The sequence below is a fragment of the Corvus cornix genome, chromosome 3 (genome assembly GCF_000738735.6).
Source record: "Corvus cornix cornix isolate S_Up_H32 chromosome 3, ASM73873v5, whole genome shotgun sequence".
NCBI classification, from domain to species: Eukaryota; Metazoa; Chordata; class Aves; order Passeriformes; family Corvidae; genus Corvus; species Corvus cornix.
Genome location: NC_047056.1, coordinates 45,403,190 through 45,419,909, shown reverse-complemented (window position 1 = coordinate 45,419,909; position 16,720 = coordinate 45,403,190). Strand labels below are relative to the sequence as shown.

General features: G+C 35.7%; 1 protein-coding gene across 16 annotated transcripts in view; it reads right to left on the bottom strand.

Moving 5' to 3' along the window:
* RYR2 (ryanodine receptor 2) overlaps positions 1 to 16,720 on the bottom strand; it is a 394,774-nt gene that overhangs the window by 128,971 nt on the left and 249,083 nt on the right. For all 16 annotated transcript variants that reach the window (XM_039567939.1, XM_039567942.1, XM_039567943.1 and 13 more), the window contains 12 exons: positions 16,218 to 16,392; positions 11,163 to 11,371; positions 9,926 to 10,278; positions 9,582 to 9,696; positions 8,541 to 8,701; positions 7,755 to 7,914; positions 7,525 to 7,611; positions 6,597 to 6,823; positions 4,870 to 5,671; positions 4,169 to 4,369; positions 3,934 to 4,039; positions 1,378 to 1,521 (listed from right to left, as the gene is read on the bottom strand). In XM_039567939.1, coding sequence (XP_039423873.1) covers positions 1,378 to 1,521; positions 3,934 to 4,039; positions 4,169 to 4,369; positions 4,870 to 5,671; positions 6,597 to 6,823; positions 7,525 to 7,611; positions 7,755 to 7,914; positions 8,541 to 8,701; positions 9,582 to 9,696; positions 9,926 to 10,278; positions 11,163 to 11,371; positions 16,218 to 16,392 — 2,740 coding nt within the window. The remainder of the gene's footprint in view (positions 1 to 1,377; positions 1,522 to 3,933; positions 4,040 to 4,168; positions 4,370 to 4,869; positions 5,672 to 6,596; positions 6,824 to 7,524; positions 7,612 to 7,754; positions 7,915 to 8,540; positions 8,702 to 9,581; positions 9,697 to 9,925; positions 10,279 to 11,162; positions 11,372 to 16,217; positions 16,393 to 16,720) is intronic.

The window sequence follows — 16,720 nt, the reverse complement described above, 5'->3', positions numbered from 1 at the left end:
TCTCTAATGAAGCAAGAAACCTGCATTTTCTGGTGTCACTGATAATCTTTATTAGTTGGGATATATGTATGTTTGGGAAAGATATGTTAATATAAACAACCTATATAATCGCAGTTCAGATAATTCCAGGTTAACTCAAACTAATAAACAAAAAGAGAAGTACTTACAGGAAGATACTGGAGAAATAGGAGTTCACAGAAGAGAGAATGTTTAACAAAGAAGAGAATTTGTGCTAATACAGGGAAAGGGGAAAAGAGAGTAGAAGTAATGTATTTCATTGCTGCTATCCAGGCACCGTACTATAGGTGTTTCCATTGACACAGTGTCATTTTATTCATTTTTAAGAATAAAAACACTTTTAAAATAAGGAAAAAGATGAAATGTGTTTGGGCTGATATTTTCAGAAGGACTGAATATAATAACAAGAAAGGTCACAATGCTAAGCTTTTTGGGTGGGGTTTGTTTGTTCTGTTTTTTGGGGTTTTGGGGGTTTTTTTTTAATAAAGAATCCCAGGGAAGCAGACAATCATTTTGCTCCTATTTTCATAACTGCAGTACTGCATTTCACCTACCTGTGGGTCTGGTTTTTTAATATAAGTCTTTCTACCAGTATAAGACAGAGAGAAAATCAGGTTTTATAGAGCTTTTATGCTTATTACAAGAAAAAAAAGGAAAAGATTCATCATCAGATTCTGCACGGGCCTAGCCTCTAATTATCACATAAAAAATAAGGACATTTGAAAGTGCCACATACCACAAAAAAGGAAAAAATAGATAAAAATAAAAGCAACACTGACAAATAAAAAGATAAATAAAATTTTAATAGTCAGTTGGCACCAACAGCAGAACTAGGATGCCACTGGCAGTGATTCTTTTCAAGATAGAAAGGCAGAAAGTATCAGAAAAAATTACAGAACAACAGTTACAGTCAGCAAATCTTGAATTTTAGGTTGGGTGGGGAGGCTTCTGCTAATTACAGTCTAATTGCAGAGTTTTATTTCATATGGTAATGTTCATGCAAATACTGATTTGAAGCTGCTGCAGCTGAGGAAGTTCTCATAAATCAGGATCTTGCTACAATTATTAAGTCTGCACTAATTCTACTAAAAGCAAGATACATTCTGAAAAATGTATGAGTCGACAAGGATATGGGGCAAAAATGCCAGTAGACGAAATTTTCCACTACATCCCCCTGGGAAACAAATCTGCCTATAAATCCATCTGTCCCTGTTTTTAGTAAAGCTACAAACTTTAAGGTGCACAGACACTTCACTAAAAATACACCTTGTTTTGGCTGAAAATGTGTGAAGAACTTCCTGGTCTGGTTCTTTTGCCTTTTGGAATTAAGTTGCAATAAACTGATTTAATTTTGCTTACAGGATGTCTTATCATCATCATCAACTGTCTTCTCAGCTTGTTTCTTCTTCAGATATGTAACTTTTTCCATAAGGTATAGGAGGCGACCCCTAATGGTTGAATCACTGTTGCCATCCAAGGTTCCATCTTCATCTAGTTCAATTCCTGAAATTAAAAAAAAAAAAAAAAAAAATGCACAAAGTAGTGAAAGAATAAAATTTAGCAAGCTACAGAAATCTTGCGTGTACAAACATAATTGAACTGAACTGTTTTTCTGCTCTGAGAGTTTTATATGGGACATGTTTAAGCAGCATTTGGAACAAGTATAGAACAGGCATACGTGCCAAGCAGGAAAGTGCAGATAAGGATCAGATAATCTTAGTAATTTAGCGTATAAATTGTGTGGTGCTATACCTAAAACATACACAAAATATATTTCCCCCAGTATTCATTTTGCCATAATAACACTGATGCTGATGTTTTGGACATATGTAGCTCAGAAGTGTAGATATAGTCCCTAGAGATACAGTTTGGTTCAAGTAAAGATTTCTAGGTTAAACATATAAAAGAAGTGAAAGTATAAGTGTTACAACAAATATACTTTTCAGCGATCAGTCAGAAGAAAGAAGCCACCCTCTTAATACAGTGCTCTTTCATGACATTACTATAACAAGCTACAAAAAAGCAAAAACAATTAATGCGAGAATTCACAGAATCACCAAACAGCTGAGTTTGGAATGAGCGTTTAGAGTTCAGGCTCCCAGCTCAAAACAAGTTCAACTAAGCAGGTTGCCCAGGACCATGTGCAGTGAATTTTGAGTATCTCCTAAGGTGAAGAGACTCCACAACCTCTGTGAGCAACCTGTTCTTGAGTTCCATCACCCTACAGTAACAAACTGTAACAAACAAGTAGAATTTCCTGATTTTCAATTTGTGTCACTAGACATCTCTGAGGAAAGTCTGCCTCAGACTTCTAAACACCCCCTGCCCGACAGGTATTTATATACATTGATACCATCCCCCTTTTGAGCTTCCTCTTCAAGTTAAACAACCCCAGTCCTCTCATTCTCTCCTTGTACAAAAGATGGCCCAAGAATTTAACCATCTTTGATGACTCCTCCCTGGCCTCACTCCAGTATGCCCATGTCTCTCTTGTACTGAAGAGCCCAGCTTTTCTACAAAGCTGCTTTTTAGTTTGGTCACTAGCCTGTCCTTGCTGCAGGGGTTATTCCTCCCCAGGTGCAGGAGTTTATACTTCCCAGTGCTGAACTTCAAGGGATTCCTATCAGCTCATTTATCTTAAACTTATTGATTCATGCATACATTGCAGAGGAATTAAAAATCCTGACCCATACCTATTACTCACAATAAGTAATAAGTAATATAATAATAAGTCCAAGTACAAATGTCATTCAACTATTTTCTGGATTTTTTTAGTTTCCAAAACAAGTTCTGAAGTTAAGGGTTTTGTGGAAAGTTCTTCAGCAGTCTTGAATTTTATAGGATGTTTCTTCATGACATAACATCAGTCTTCTCAATTTATTGCATTTGGTCCTAGTTGTCTGATGTTTTTGCTTTAGGTACAGTTCCATTTTTATTAAAAGTTATTTTGTTATAATTTGTTGTAACAGAGCAATTGATGCTCAACTAAAAAATGATCATCAGTAACTTCATATTACACACCAAATCATAGTACAAAATGTTTTGGATGGCAGTCTCCTCAACCAAACTAACTAACAGTAAAGACACTGGAATGTCTTATCAATTGGAACTCAGAGATGGTCTGAAATTACCCAAATGAAATGTCTGTCTTCCCACAGTTGCACTATTCCCTGAGCTCTAGTTGTACTTTTTTGATTTGCAAACTTTCAATACATTGTCTCTCAACCATTCTACAAAATGTGAGTCCCTAAGTAGTGGCTGACTAAACAAACATTTACTTAGGATGGGTAACTTTTACTTATTTTGCAATATATAGAGTAATTAGTTCTGCTCTATGATAATTCACCCTCTGACCCACAAAATTAATTTTCTACTTGTAGATTATGCAAATTCCTATTTTCCCCCACAAGAAAGGAAAGGTAATGAAAAAAACTATGTTAAATAATTTGAACAGAGGAGAATGATGGAAAAAAACTAAAGAAAAATGGAAAAATCAAAAAGATAAAGCTTGTTTTCCTTTCAAATGTTTATCTAAGTTATTTATTTCATCTGCATTTCCTGTTACCAAATACAAGAAAAATACTGAAAAGCTGGAAAGCATCCAACAATGACCCACTGGTGTCTGGACTGCTTGTCCTATAAGGAGAGAATGAAGGAACTGAGTTTTTCAGCCTGCAGAACAGATGCTTATGAAGCAAAACATACAGCATTCCCTTACAGTTTGACCAGATAAGGATAAAACTATTTCCTTGGTTTTAACTACAAGTTAATTATCTTTATTTGATAATATTTATAATTTGTATAGTGTAATTTGCAGACTATTCAGTTTATGTTTCTTACATAAAATTACTTACAAAAATTGCTTCTAAAGATAATATAATTTAAAAAGTAAAAATATTCAGTGACAAGACTTACCACAGTGTGTCATTAGGTCTTCATGGAAATCCAAGAGTTGATCCCGAATTTCTTCAGGGCAAGGACAATCATTTTTATCATCTTTAAAGTTCAGCAGCATGTTAATCTTAGAGAATACAAAGAAAAGACAAATTACTGATCTCCAAAAGGAAAAACTTTCAAATCAAACGGAACTCTGCAGCACAAAAAGCACATAAAGTGCAACAAGAAAGAAACTGTGAATTGTAAGCTGTACCTGTTCTTGAGGAGGGGATCGAAATTCTTTTGTTTTTCTAGCTGTCAGAGCAGCGGACATGTTCAAGGCCTGCATCACTTCATTGTACCGGAAGCGTTGATTCTCTTGAAGCTTGGCCACAAAATCATCAGAAAATGCTACAATGGCTTCTATTCGGTGTCGTACTTGGCAGTCACACAGGTACTGGAGTAGATGACACATCTGGGAAAACAATATTGTAAGAGACATGAGTTGGCAAACTAAGAAATATCTTCTGCATATTATGTAAGTAAGGCTGGATTTCCTACAGCAACAGTTACTATCAAATAAAGCATCTGGAACACCTAATGCTGTTATTTACTACATGTAAAGCAATCATACACCAGGACTATCTGGCATCTGCAAGAGATTAATGTGCCTCAGACATAACTAAAGTTATAAAAGAATGGATTTACCTCTTTCTGCTAGGGAATTTCTTTTCTATTTGGATTCATAAAAATGAAGAATTCAATATTGATGGCATTGAGCAAGTAATTCTTTTAATAGTTGCTTGATCTATGGTGAGCAAGTTTATGTCAGAGATACTAAATCTTTTCATTTTCTGTCAGGAAATTACTTCTCTATTTAACTAAAAAGTTTAATTTCAAAATGCTTTATTCCTTGAAAGACAAATTACCATGTGAAGAAAACAGGAACAACCACTATCACAACAGTATTTTTACCTGTAATTTAACAGGTTCTGGAAGTTTCATCTGAAGGAGTCCTTCCTTTGGCATTTGCTCCTCTCTGTTTTCTTCCTCTCCTTCTTCTGACTTGAGCTCACCTGAACTGAACTCCTTCTCTGAGAAATCAATTTCGTCCTCCTGGCTCATTGCTTCTTTGAAAACCCGGGGCTCAATCAACTTCAAGATGTGTTTCAAATCCTCATTGTGGAAGATTCCCATAATTAGAAGGGTATAAAAGAGCTTGATGAGAGGGACAAACAGAAATTCTGTAGAACCTCCAACTGGATCTCTGACATGGAGGCCTCCCTCCTGGACAGCTTCAGTCAGCATCTCCATGGTTTTGGCCTTCAAAATTTCCAGAGGGAATTCAGGACTGAACTGAAAGCATTCACTGCTAATGCTTACAAAACTTGGAGAGGAAAACTGCATTCTTGGCCTTAATGAAGTGCTAAGTCCTATACCGGGAAGGCCGTGTTTTTTGTTTTCGTCAGGAAACAAAGTAATACTCTTGGTCTCATCTGTCATTGGAACTATAAATTCATTATTCATCATCAGCCTGGCAGTTGCATAGGTATTGAGATGGATGTCAATGAGTAAGTCATAATACCCGGCACGTAATAATCCTGGCATGTATTTATTCTCAATAGCATAGAGGAGCTGAGATTCATCCACATGGCTACACAGAGCATGGGCCACTCGGTTGTTGCCTAAAGCACAAACAGCTGAATACAATCGGAGGGTATGGTAGTGAAATTTCAGCAATTCTTCTTGTTCTGTCAGCTCTAAAATATCAATTGTTCTGCAGAGAAGAAAAAAAAATATAGTAAATCCCATATGCATAAATATCTTTTGAAGGGATTCAGACTTCTCCTTAAGGATAATATTAGCACAATATCAGGCTTTTTCCACATTTCAGCTTTCATGTGAGAAACACTGTCAACATAAAAATCAAGGACTAATAACAGAACTTAATCTTACATTTATTCAAGTCACTCCTAAATTCATTACTTTAACTACTTTCAGTGGGGAAAAAAATCCAAATTATTTACTTAACACAGAACATTTCTTCATACTATAAACAAGAATTTATGCAACTGAAAATTAGGGTTTTAAAACTAGTTTGGGTTAAGATATTTATATCAATTACTGGTTTTAAATCTGGGGTTGCAAAGTGGCAACAGACTGATCAGTTCATTTGAAGAGGGTTCAGTGCTGGGGATCTTTGTTTGGAAATCTTACCTAACTTTTCAGTGACTTGGTTTTCAGTTTAGGCACTGGCAAAATGCTCAGACATTTGGGTAACAAGGAAATCACAGAATTAAATTTCTTCAATTTTTTTATTAAATTTAGGAAAATTAAAGCAATGGAATAATTAAATTGGTCACAAATCTTTAAAAATCTCTAAGAACCAGATTTTTGCTTATTTTGCAGATTATCTTTAATAATTTGTAACAGAGTTTCTTTCATTTTCATTGCAAATCTACATATACTATTAACATGTCTGGAGAGAAATTGGAAGAGGTTGGAAACAATAAAAGAAGGGAGATTTTAAAACACTGGAAATTAGGATATTTTTTAAGATTAGTCAAATCAAAACACACTGTCTACACTTACATGTGATATAAATACAGATAAGACCTTGGGCCTTTCTTACATAGATGGCATTACATGACTAGGTTCATAATCCCAACATAACTCTGATACAGTACAAAACAAACGCCAACCTGTTTTCCTCAGGAATATGAAGGGCCATGAACTGCAAAGGATTCAGGCACTGTATCATCCAGCCCTGACGTTCACTGATCCGAGACACATCCACCTTCAAGAAGTGGTTTGGCACTCTGCTCCAAAGCACGTGAGTCAGAAACTGAACATGGAGACGTGGAGGACATTGAGACACAGGGTTTTTGTGCTCACTTTTGAATAAGCCAGCAGATAATGGCATTACATTCTGGAAAATTCCAATGAAAGAGACAATCAGTTTCACCATCTTTACCAAAAAGTGCATTTCTTTTCCAGAAATACACTCAACATATAGTACAATAGAACAGGAAATCAACATTTTCACTAGTTTTTAAAACAAGCTAGGAGCAGTTGCAAGATTAGCAGCAAGACAGTATTTTCCCTGTTTGGTTTTAAAGAGCAGCTAAATTTGAAATAGAAACCTGACCGCCATATCTGGTTACTTCCTCGGACTCCACTTTTCTTTTACCTCTTCTGATTTCTCATACATCCAAGTATCCAAAGCAAGGTAGCAAATTCAGCTCAGTTTTCTTGTGTTCTATCTGAACGTACTTTAAAATTATGTTAAAACACTAACAAAATTCTTCAGATACACCAGTCATCCATGCTCTGTTTGTAAAATTGAGAGATTTGCCTTACCAACCCCAGGGATTTTATTTCATCATGAAGGACGAGATTCAGAAAATTCTAATCACTTTCAACCCTTCTTATTCAATGTACCGTATTTTAAATTCATCAAGTATATAAAACTGAGTTAAGAATAAAAATAGCAATAATGCAAACACTTGGAATCATAAAAATGTGCCCAATACCAAGAATACATTGCAGGAAATAAACGGCAAAAATAAAATAAATTTATTTGATACAATTTATTAGCCCTAAATCTGCATAAAACCAAGCATTATTTACCTTTATTCTTCCCAATTCAAACTGGAAAACATTGGGACTTGTAGCTTGAGCAAATACAGCAGGAAACAACTTTGTACTTGGTTCAACCTAAATCAAACAAAGGGAAAAATTATTCCCATAACAGTGATGATTACTTTTTCTTACAATCTTGTACTAAAGCCTCTAATGATGCAGGCTGAAGATTCTGTTTTCCCCCTTCCCACTGCAAGACATCATCAAAAAATCCTTACCTGATAGTATGTGCCTAGTTCCTTGCCATTAGCTGTGAAGGTCAGCAGGCCACTGGCAGCATCAACCAAGCAACCAATCTCCAGACCATTATTATTACGTCCTTGTCCAGGGCTCAGGCTCTCTCCTGCGCACACCATATAGCAGTTGCTGCGTTTTATACTGAGTGTCAAAAGATAAATTTATTTATGAATGGCGTGCAAAATTTCTGTAACAAACTAAGAACAGCCTTGCAATGGCTGCAAACAACAGGGTCTTGTGGCTGAAAACAGTGGATCACATCCTAACCACTGCCAAAATTCAATGAAACCTGGATGTCATAACTGAAAAAAACAAAAACTTAAGATGACAATGTATGAACAAGTTCAAATAATTTGTAAAATACCAAAGACAAAACTGACTTTGCAAGGTAAGGTTTTAAATCATTTAATGTTAAGCCTAACAGAAAGCTTCTGATATGCATAATAAAATGAAGTGCTGAGAGGAGCTGTTGTACTAATTTTGGCCTCACAAGTCAATATTTACAGGATCATAATTTCAAACTATATAGAAAGATGTACTGTTTTACTTTTCAGTGCCTATTGATTTGACTAGATCATTAGCCCACTGTTTCTTCACAAGCAAGTAGAGGTAACAATTAAATTAACACTTTTTCATACTACTGCTTTTTTAATTATTTTTTCTACATCGATCCAGTTGCATTAAATGGGGTGGATTTACACCTTATAAATTGCTAGTTGCTTCTATGTGTATAAAATATTGATTTTTCTAAGCAAATTCTAACCAACCTCTCATGAACCTTTCCTTTTTCATCTCCCAGTGTAACTGTGACGGTACGCACTCTGTCCAAGTCAAAGCTTGTGTCGTACTGGTGAAAGTCTGATGTAATCCAGCCCACCCAGACATTAGCAGGTTCTTGACCAGGAAATATTCTCACTGAATAATAGTACTGTTAATAAAAAAAAATCATGGTATCAGATGTTAATATTTGTTCCCAATGCATCAGTTTTATTCAGAATTAATTTGTTGCTCTAAAATCTGAAGACATGTCATCTCTTCAGAAGTAGCATAGGCTTGTTCAAGTGCAATTCAAGTGTAATCAAAGCAACAAAAGGCTATAAACCCAAACCAAAATACAGCCAACAAAATGTGCATGTTAAAACAAAAAAATAGAAAATATTAAATATGCAGTTTATATGCTTGTATTAAAGGCTTCTGGATCACAGCATTGTAAGCTGTATTTCTATAGCGACTATAATTTTTATACTGCAGGTGACTCAGTTTCTAGCACCTAATATCTTTTAGAAAGAGAAGAACACATCCAGAAGAGGAGTATTTGTTTTCCTTCAAACATTGGGGAATAAGTGCTTATGGAGCTGATCTTGTCAGAGAAAGGTCTACAAAACCTGCACAAAACTTTCACTGGGAATTCCATTAAATAAATGTTCTGTAGAATTAGTAGAGATGTTTTCAAATGGTCCTGAACACTGACCAACTAGTTTACTGTACCTTTTCCAATTTATTCCATTGTTCTATTTTTCCTCTTTTATGTCTAGTGTTATCAACAATAGTTTCAAAAATGGATTAAACTAGTTTATAGGTTTTCATTTGGAAATGGTTTCAGTCTGGTAATCAAATCAAAATAAAAGGAACAAAACAGTCTCAACTTGAGTAGAAGTTCAGAACTACCACAGACATTTAAATTGAAAATTAGAATGTTTCTGAAACTCTTACAACCAAAAAAAACATGTAAGTATTAAAAAAAAACCCTAAACCAAATAAATAAAGAAACCCCAAACAGCTAAAACATCAATCCTATATTACAATACCGTGGAAGTTTGCATCAAATAATCGTAGTCATCCCTATCATCTGCTAACACATCCTCAGTAAGCCGTGCAGAGTGACTCATGCTATAATCTGGCTTTGTCCTCCTGAGCATAAATCTGCAATAAAAAAAGTAAAATCAAAATCTCTATTAAAAGCTCAATCAAAAAGGCAAATTATTCAGAAAAGAGAAAGAGACAAGCTCATTTTTAAAAGCACTTAAATTAATTCTGACCTTAAACCATATATTCAAAAGTTACTTGACTGGTCTGCCAGACTTGAGCGGCATTTTCCTCTACTTTGAGAAGCAGAAGGGGGAGGGGTGGGAAAAGGTAGCAAGCTACTAACCTTTGTTTAAGACGTGAGGGCTTTTCTTGAACATAATCTTTATGGTTGTTTAACTCTGGTTTTGTGGCATCTTTTTCTCTTTCTGTCCGGTCAGGAACTAGATGACCATGAGCAGTTTTCATTAGAACCTCAAAATCAGAATCAGCATCATAATCCTCCAAGTCATTTTTTGGGCCAAAAAGACCAGAGCCTGGTAACCCTCCTGCAGCTGATCTGGAGAACACCTCAGCACATTCAATGGGCATGCTTAATCGAAAAAACATTACATCTGTTTTACTGTTCTGTGAACCAAAGGACTTCTGTGTGACCTTCAGACAAGGGCAGCTGTCTATGGTGCCATCAATTCTCATCACCTATGAAACATAAAGATGTAGCTGTTTGGAAGCTGATGCTTTTTGTGCCATGTAAATATTCTATTTATATTTCTACAATAAGCATCCATGACTTGCAAAACTTACAACAGTATGCTGTCAACAGTCTAATGCATTGTAATCCTGTGCTGACATTTTGAAGGGAAATAAATACTATGAGGAGTGGATGTTTTTGTTGCTCCATTTTTAAATTAAAAAGAACAGTCACAAAGAAATTACCTTTCTCATCATAACTCTTTGCAACAAAAATCCAACTCTGCCCAGAACAACACAGACCAAGAAATAAAAATCATACATCTACATGTGAAAGAAAATAAACTGTTTCTTAAATACCACACAACAGCTGAAAACCAGTTCTTATTTCATCATCTCAGAAGGATTTCATGGCAAACTTACAAGGCATGAATTCAGTTCCATCAAGATGCACAACTGATTAGGACATAAGTGTTGACACAATTGGCTAATAAATATTTATTACAATCAAAACCAATTAGCTATGTAAAAATCAAAAAGTGTGTGTACTAGAACACATGGTATCTGTTATTTAAAAATGCCCAGTTTCTGGAATTTGCTTACAAACATAGCTCTCACTGCACAAGGAGCTCTTAATGAGGACATCTTGTATAATTTGTCTCTCAGAATGTCGTGTTAACACACGTCACAAGTTTCGTGGGGAAAAAAGAAACTACCAATCACATAATTATATTCTTTGCAACCCTACTGAATGTAAGACGTTTTTAACAGGTGTAAGGTTCATCCAGAATTGGGTCAACACATCACATTAAAATCTTGCTTGGAAGCACAAAAGTAGAAACATAATTCAAACATATTCAAGTGTCTAGAAACATTTTAATAGGATCACAAACCTCAATATGTTCATGGTTTTGTGGCACTGGTAGAAACTGAGGGAGCCTTTTACTCAGCCAAATGGTGATGTCTCTGTTGGTGTTAACAGCAAAGGGTTCATACCCTTCCTGTAAGCCACATATAGTGAAATATTTTAGAGTGCTGACATCTTTTCCAAAGTTCATTCTTCCCACTTGAGATGGGCCCAGGCTGCACACAGGTAGAAATCCTTAAAACGAGATGAAAGAATACATGGGTTGTACATAATGAACACTGGTGAACTGCTCTCTTCCATAACTGAATAAAACATCATTCAGGGGAAAAAAATTAAATCCAAAAAGCAAAGATTATAAAGATAAGCAATCATCAATAGCACATCACATCTTGCATGTCACCAAGAAATGTATCTTAAACATCATTCTGAAAAACAAAAGCCCCTTAATAGTCATGGATTTTTTTATGCAATGCCCAAACTACTTCAGAGAGTCTGAGCACCAGCTCTTGGTTAATCTCTCTGCTGAGCTGGTAGCGTATTGCCAATTTTACCTTAAGTCTTACTACTTTTGATATTCCTCCTAAAATGTCATTATTCATGGTATTTTGAGAGAGTCCTACTTTAAAAGTAATAGTGCTTGTCGATGTAGCTACAATAGTGAAAAAAATTACAAATATGCACAAAGTGCATGTCACAGATTTTTTTAAAAAAATAAAATTAATTAATTTTAAAAATTAAGAAAACTCTGGCTCTGGAAAGTGAGAACTGACAATACGACACTACAGCTTCATGAAATAAGGTATTTTGGTTTGGGATTGTGTTTTCTGTCTTACCTTTTGAATCAGCTTTACATTTGTATGCACCTTACTGTTTCACTAGCACAGGGAGCACATTTGTGACTTCTTTTTACAATTTTTTTTTTCCTGATTCCCCAGAATGAGCAAGGGCACATTCCCCATACAGCTGTTCTGCAGATACATTCTTCTTTTTTTTTTTTCCTCTCAGTTTCAGCTTCACAGTCTAAAAACCTAAGAAAATCTTTTATTTCTTCTATTTCTTTTCATCCTGCTTTTCAATTTCCACAGCCACAAACTACTTTGTAGATTCATTAGACCTAGTTATTTACAAAATGCTTTCTTTTCTATCAACGAGAAACATGAAGCTCTGTTCAATGATTCTGATTCGTGTGAATATAACAGGCATTGAAAAATATGAGGACAAAATACAACTTTGTTCCTCTCTTTTCTTTAGGCTGCCCAGAAAAAAAAAGGAGCAGAATAAACAAATCAAACTCCAGAGCACCATCTACAGGAATGAATGCTCAGCAGATAAATGATCAGCCTTCAGTACCACTGTTTGAAGATTTCACTACATATCCACAAGATTGGTTATCATGTGTATTTGTATTAGACATGATAAATTCAATGACATAACACTATTAGCCACTAGGTGAAGTCCTGATTTTTATCTTCACAGCTTGGCTCTTAAATCACAAGGCATCAACTTCTCAGATAACACAGCTATAATAGACAACATGATATATGTAAATTCTGCTAGTGCAAATCCAATGATGGACAATAATACCAGTATTTTCTAGCACTAAACAGAAGAAAATTGTATTAAACAACACAACTAAGAAAATCACATTTGCATCTAGAGATATATATCTCTAGTAGGGAGAATTTACTAGGCTCCCTGATGAGTTAAAGGAATCCATAAGCTGTTGCAGAAGTTGCTAAGCAAAGCCCAAATAAAAATTAAGGTTTTCAATAACCTTACAATTCTCATCTCATCACTCAAAAAATGGTAATTCTTCTACCTATGCATTTTCCTGTGGTTTCATAAAAACCCCCAAACCTCCCAGATAGATTAGAAGTGAAGCGTTTTACACACACACACAAATAAAATGTAATAAAAGGTAAATGAGCATTTGCAAGATTCCCTGAAAGAAAACAAAGAAACCCAAGAAAAACTCCTACACAGGTAAAGTTGTCAGTGATGTTTTTATTCAATGTAGTGTATCCTATCAAACTTGCAAATGTAGGCAATGTGAAATCAAGATGACAGTCCCTCTCACCAATACAGTTTTCACTGAGAACAGAAGGTACTGTACATGTAGCTACTTCCTGCATATAACTGTAACTGTACAGTTACTGTGGCTCTGTATAAATGGAATATAGGACTGGACCAGTCCCAGTCCTAACCATGAAAACCCTACTTCCATCTCTGGTGAAATTCTGCGTTGATTTGCCAATGGTTTAGTCGTCATTAAGGTGTTTTAGGGCTCTTCTATACATGGTACAGACAGAGCATCTCATCTCACAGGGAGCGTGCTGGTAAGGCAGTTACACGTCTTTCTACAGAACAAAAATGAATTTCAATTCCCATCTCTGAATGGGTACCTAGCCATTTTAGATATTATTTATTATTCAGAGATCCCATGTAGCCCTTGCATGCTGGAGGGTACATAAAAAGAATATTTACCCCTAACCTAGCTCCTAATCTCCAGATACACAACTAGGCTATGGAGCAAGTTTTATTTCACTGTATGAAAAAGCAAAGTAAAAAGACTTTAACACTACCATATGAAAAGTAACCCTCTACCACAGTCTATCACACATAGCAAAAGCATAGGACAGGAACACTTTTCATAATGTTCCCTACTTTCAAGAATACAACACGAACCTCCTGACTCAACCCTTCAAACACTACAAACAGTTCCTGCTCACAGAGATCACGAGTTGACAAAATAAAATTTGAGTTGTACAGTGTACCTGTTCATATCTACAGTTAAATTTATGTTCTACAAATGCATAGTAAGATGCAATTATGTTTATCAATTTAACTACTGAGATGGTATCACATAAATAAATTCATCTGCCATAATCATAAGGAGCTCCTCTTGTTGGTAGTACAACCCAACATGCAGCACATGAGTCTTATTATTAAGGTGGCAGAGCACCTTATCCCCTTTTCACTGTCCCTAATTAAATCTACAAGTTTGATTTACTGTGAGGCTGCATAAGAAATTCTGTTTTCTACAGTGAAAGGTCCCTTTTTGCAGCAACACAACATGCATATGATTCACTGATCGAAGTGACCTGCAGAAAGGTCTCAGTGCTGTTAAGCAAGAGCCAGTCACGAAACCAAACTAAAGCCAGCCTACCAAAAAAAAAAAGTGAGCTCCATAAAACTAATTTATTTTGGGTATTTCATATGTGTGTTTGCACATACTCACACTTAATGGCCTTCCTGCCCCCTCTCCTTTTCATGCAATATTTGTATATTAAATACCCATAATATTTTCAAATATAGCTCTGGAGTTGTTAAATCTGAGATCAGTCAGCATGTTCCCTTGAAAACATGAGGTCTTATTTCAAAGGGCAAGCTCTTTTTACAAAAACAATACTAAATTACACAGATATTGTGGAAAATCTGAGAGGTTTGACATGAAGTCTCTGACATGGGTACCAAAGCCTTCAGGCTCCATGTCAAGCCAGGAATTCCTTTAGCAGGGAGATCTGTTTCAATTTGAACCTGCAGATAGAAACAAGCACCACAAAAAGTACACCACTGTGATTTCATCAGTTTAGAATAGAAGCAGCCTACCCTCAGAATTTAATGGAATTTGAGTTTCTTTCAGAATCCCCTATTCCTTAATGGGAGTGTACTAACTAATAACTGGAAAGCCATTAAAATTCAATGGCACCAAGATTATTTTTTGTATATAACACTGACAGTAAGCCAATTCACGTATCCCTCTCCCTCATCATATTACCACTGCATCTAAAGAGATCTGGAGGCTGTAAAGTAACAGGCACAAGTCTAGAAAATTAATGGCAATTATGTCATTTTAAATAAAATTAAAATATTTCTAATTCCTAATGTACGGCAGAGCAGAGAAAGAAATTCTCCCAAAGCACTCTTGAAAGTAAAATACTCTGAAATTCAGATGAAAATAAAGTGGTTAAAATTCAAAGAGGGAACTGCTTAATTAAGAGGTATGAAATTCATATTTCCCCTGAGAATAGGGTAGGGATAAGTAATCCAACAGTATCATATGGAGCTCTTATTGTTCAAAAAATTTAAATTTATCTCTCAGCTACAGCTATATAGTTTAACATTCATATAATATATATGGCAGGATAAAGGTACCTACAAGAAATGAAAGCTTAAAGCTTAATTTTTTTTTTTATATTACCATAGTTCAGAAATTTTAGGCAGTTAACTTACTTAATACAATTTCTTGCCCCTTTTCTGTATCTATCTGCACACAGGTATGTAATTAAATTTATAAACAAAAATACTTCTTTGGTACAGAATCAATCTGCCACCTGACATACCCTCACAATCTCTGCCATCTTTAGCAATCTCCTAAATTATGTTTTCCCAGTAAACTAACACCTGCTTGCAGATGCTGAAACCCGCTCCAAGAACCCTACAACAGGCACAAAGCTCAATCTTCTGGTTTAGAATTAAGCAAAATATTTTGGAGGATAGTTTTTTATCAGCTGACTTTATCCTGGATCAGATGTCATTTCTCCTCCCAGTGCTAAAACAAAACCTTAAAGATGGTTTAAACTCCCTACCACAGTTTCTCACTAATTGGACAGAAATTTAGTAATATTTCAGTACTTCATCTAGATAAAATCTGATGTCCTTGCCTCTCATGGCATGGGGGATGGACTAGGTACTCTTAAAAGGTCCCTTCCAACTCAAACCATTCTATTATACATTCTATGATTCCATTATATCATATGATAATCTACTGCAGTAAGGATGAAATATTAAAAGTCATGAATCTGCCTCTTCAGACACATCTCTGAAAAAGTTAAAGGGTCTCACAACAACAGATAGCCACAAAGATCACTACAGTATAAAGCCCTTCCTCATCCTCACAGCCAGCACACTTCCTTTCCAAAGGGTTAATACTAATCAAATAGAAAAAAAGGATAAGGCAGGGGACGCAGGGGCAGGGATGAGAATGGGGACATGAAACACAAAAGAAACACACTGAAGACAAGTCAGAGCAAAAACCGGGCAACAGCAAGTTAACAGCATGATATATTACAGTACTTACCATCACCAACCTCAAAGTCCTTGAACGCAAGCTCCGAGCCTGAGTCATCGAGCAGGATTTCACCATTTAAGGTGAACATCATAGTGTGCTCATTCATGTCAACCATACATCCAACAACATCTCCTGCCAACCAAGAGCGGCCAAAATGCTCATTACCTTGATGCCACCGCTGGGCCTGAAAATAATTAAAAGCATTTAAAAGAAAAATACTGACAATGTATGTGTTTTTCTCGTCTTTAAGGGTAGAACTAAAAATTAACTGCCTCAATTACGATGGCACTAAAATGAACACTTTCACAGAGTATCATTCCAAAATTGTGTCTGTGAGTACTCAAAGCTGACTCTGAATATGGAAATCCAGCAATTAACTTCCTGCAGGCATCCTCACATCAGCATTGTAAAATATTGCTAAGAGAGATGACAGGGAAAACTGCTATTTCAACATTTTAGTAGGAAGTAAGAGTATAGTTTAGTTTCATCCAGAAGTTCCATGGAAGACCTGT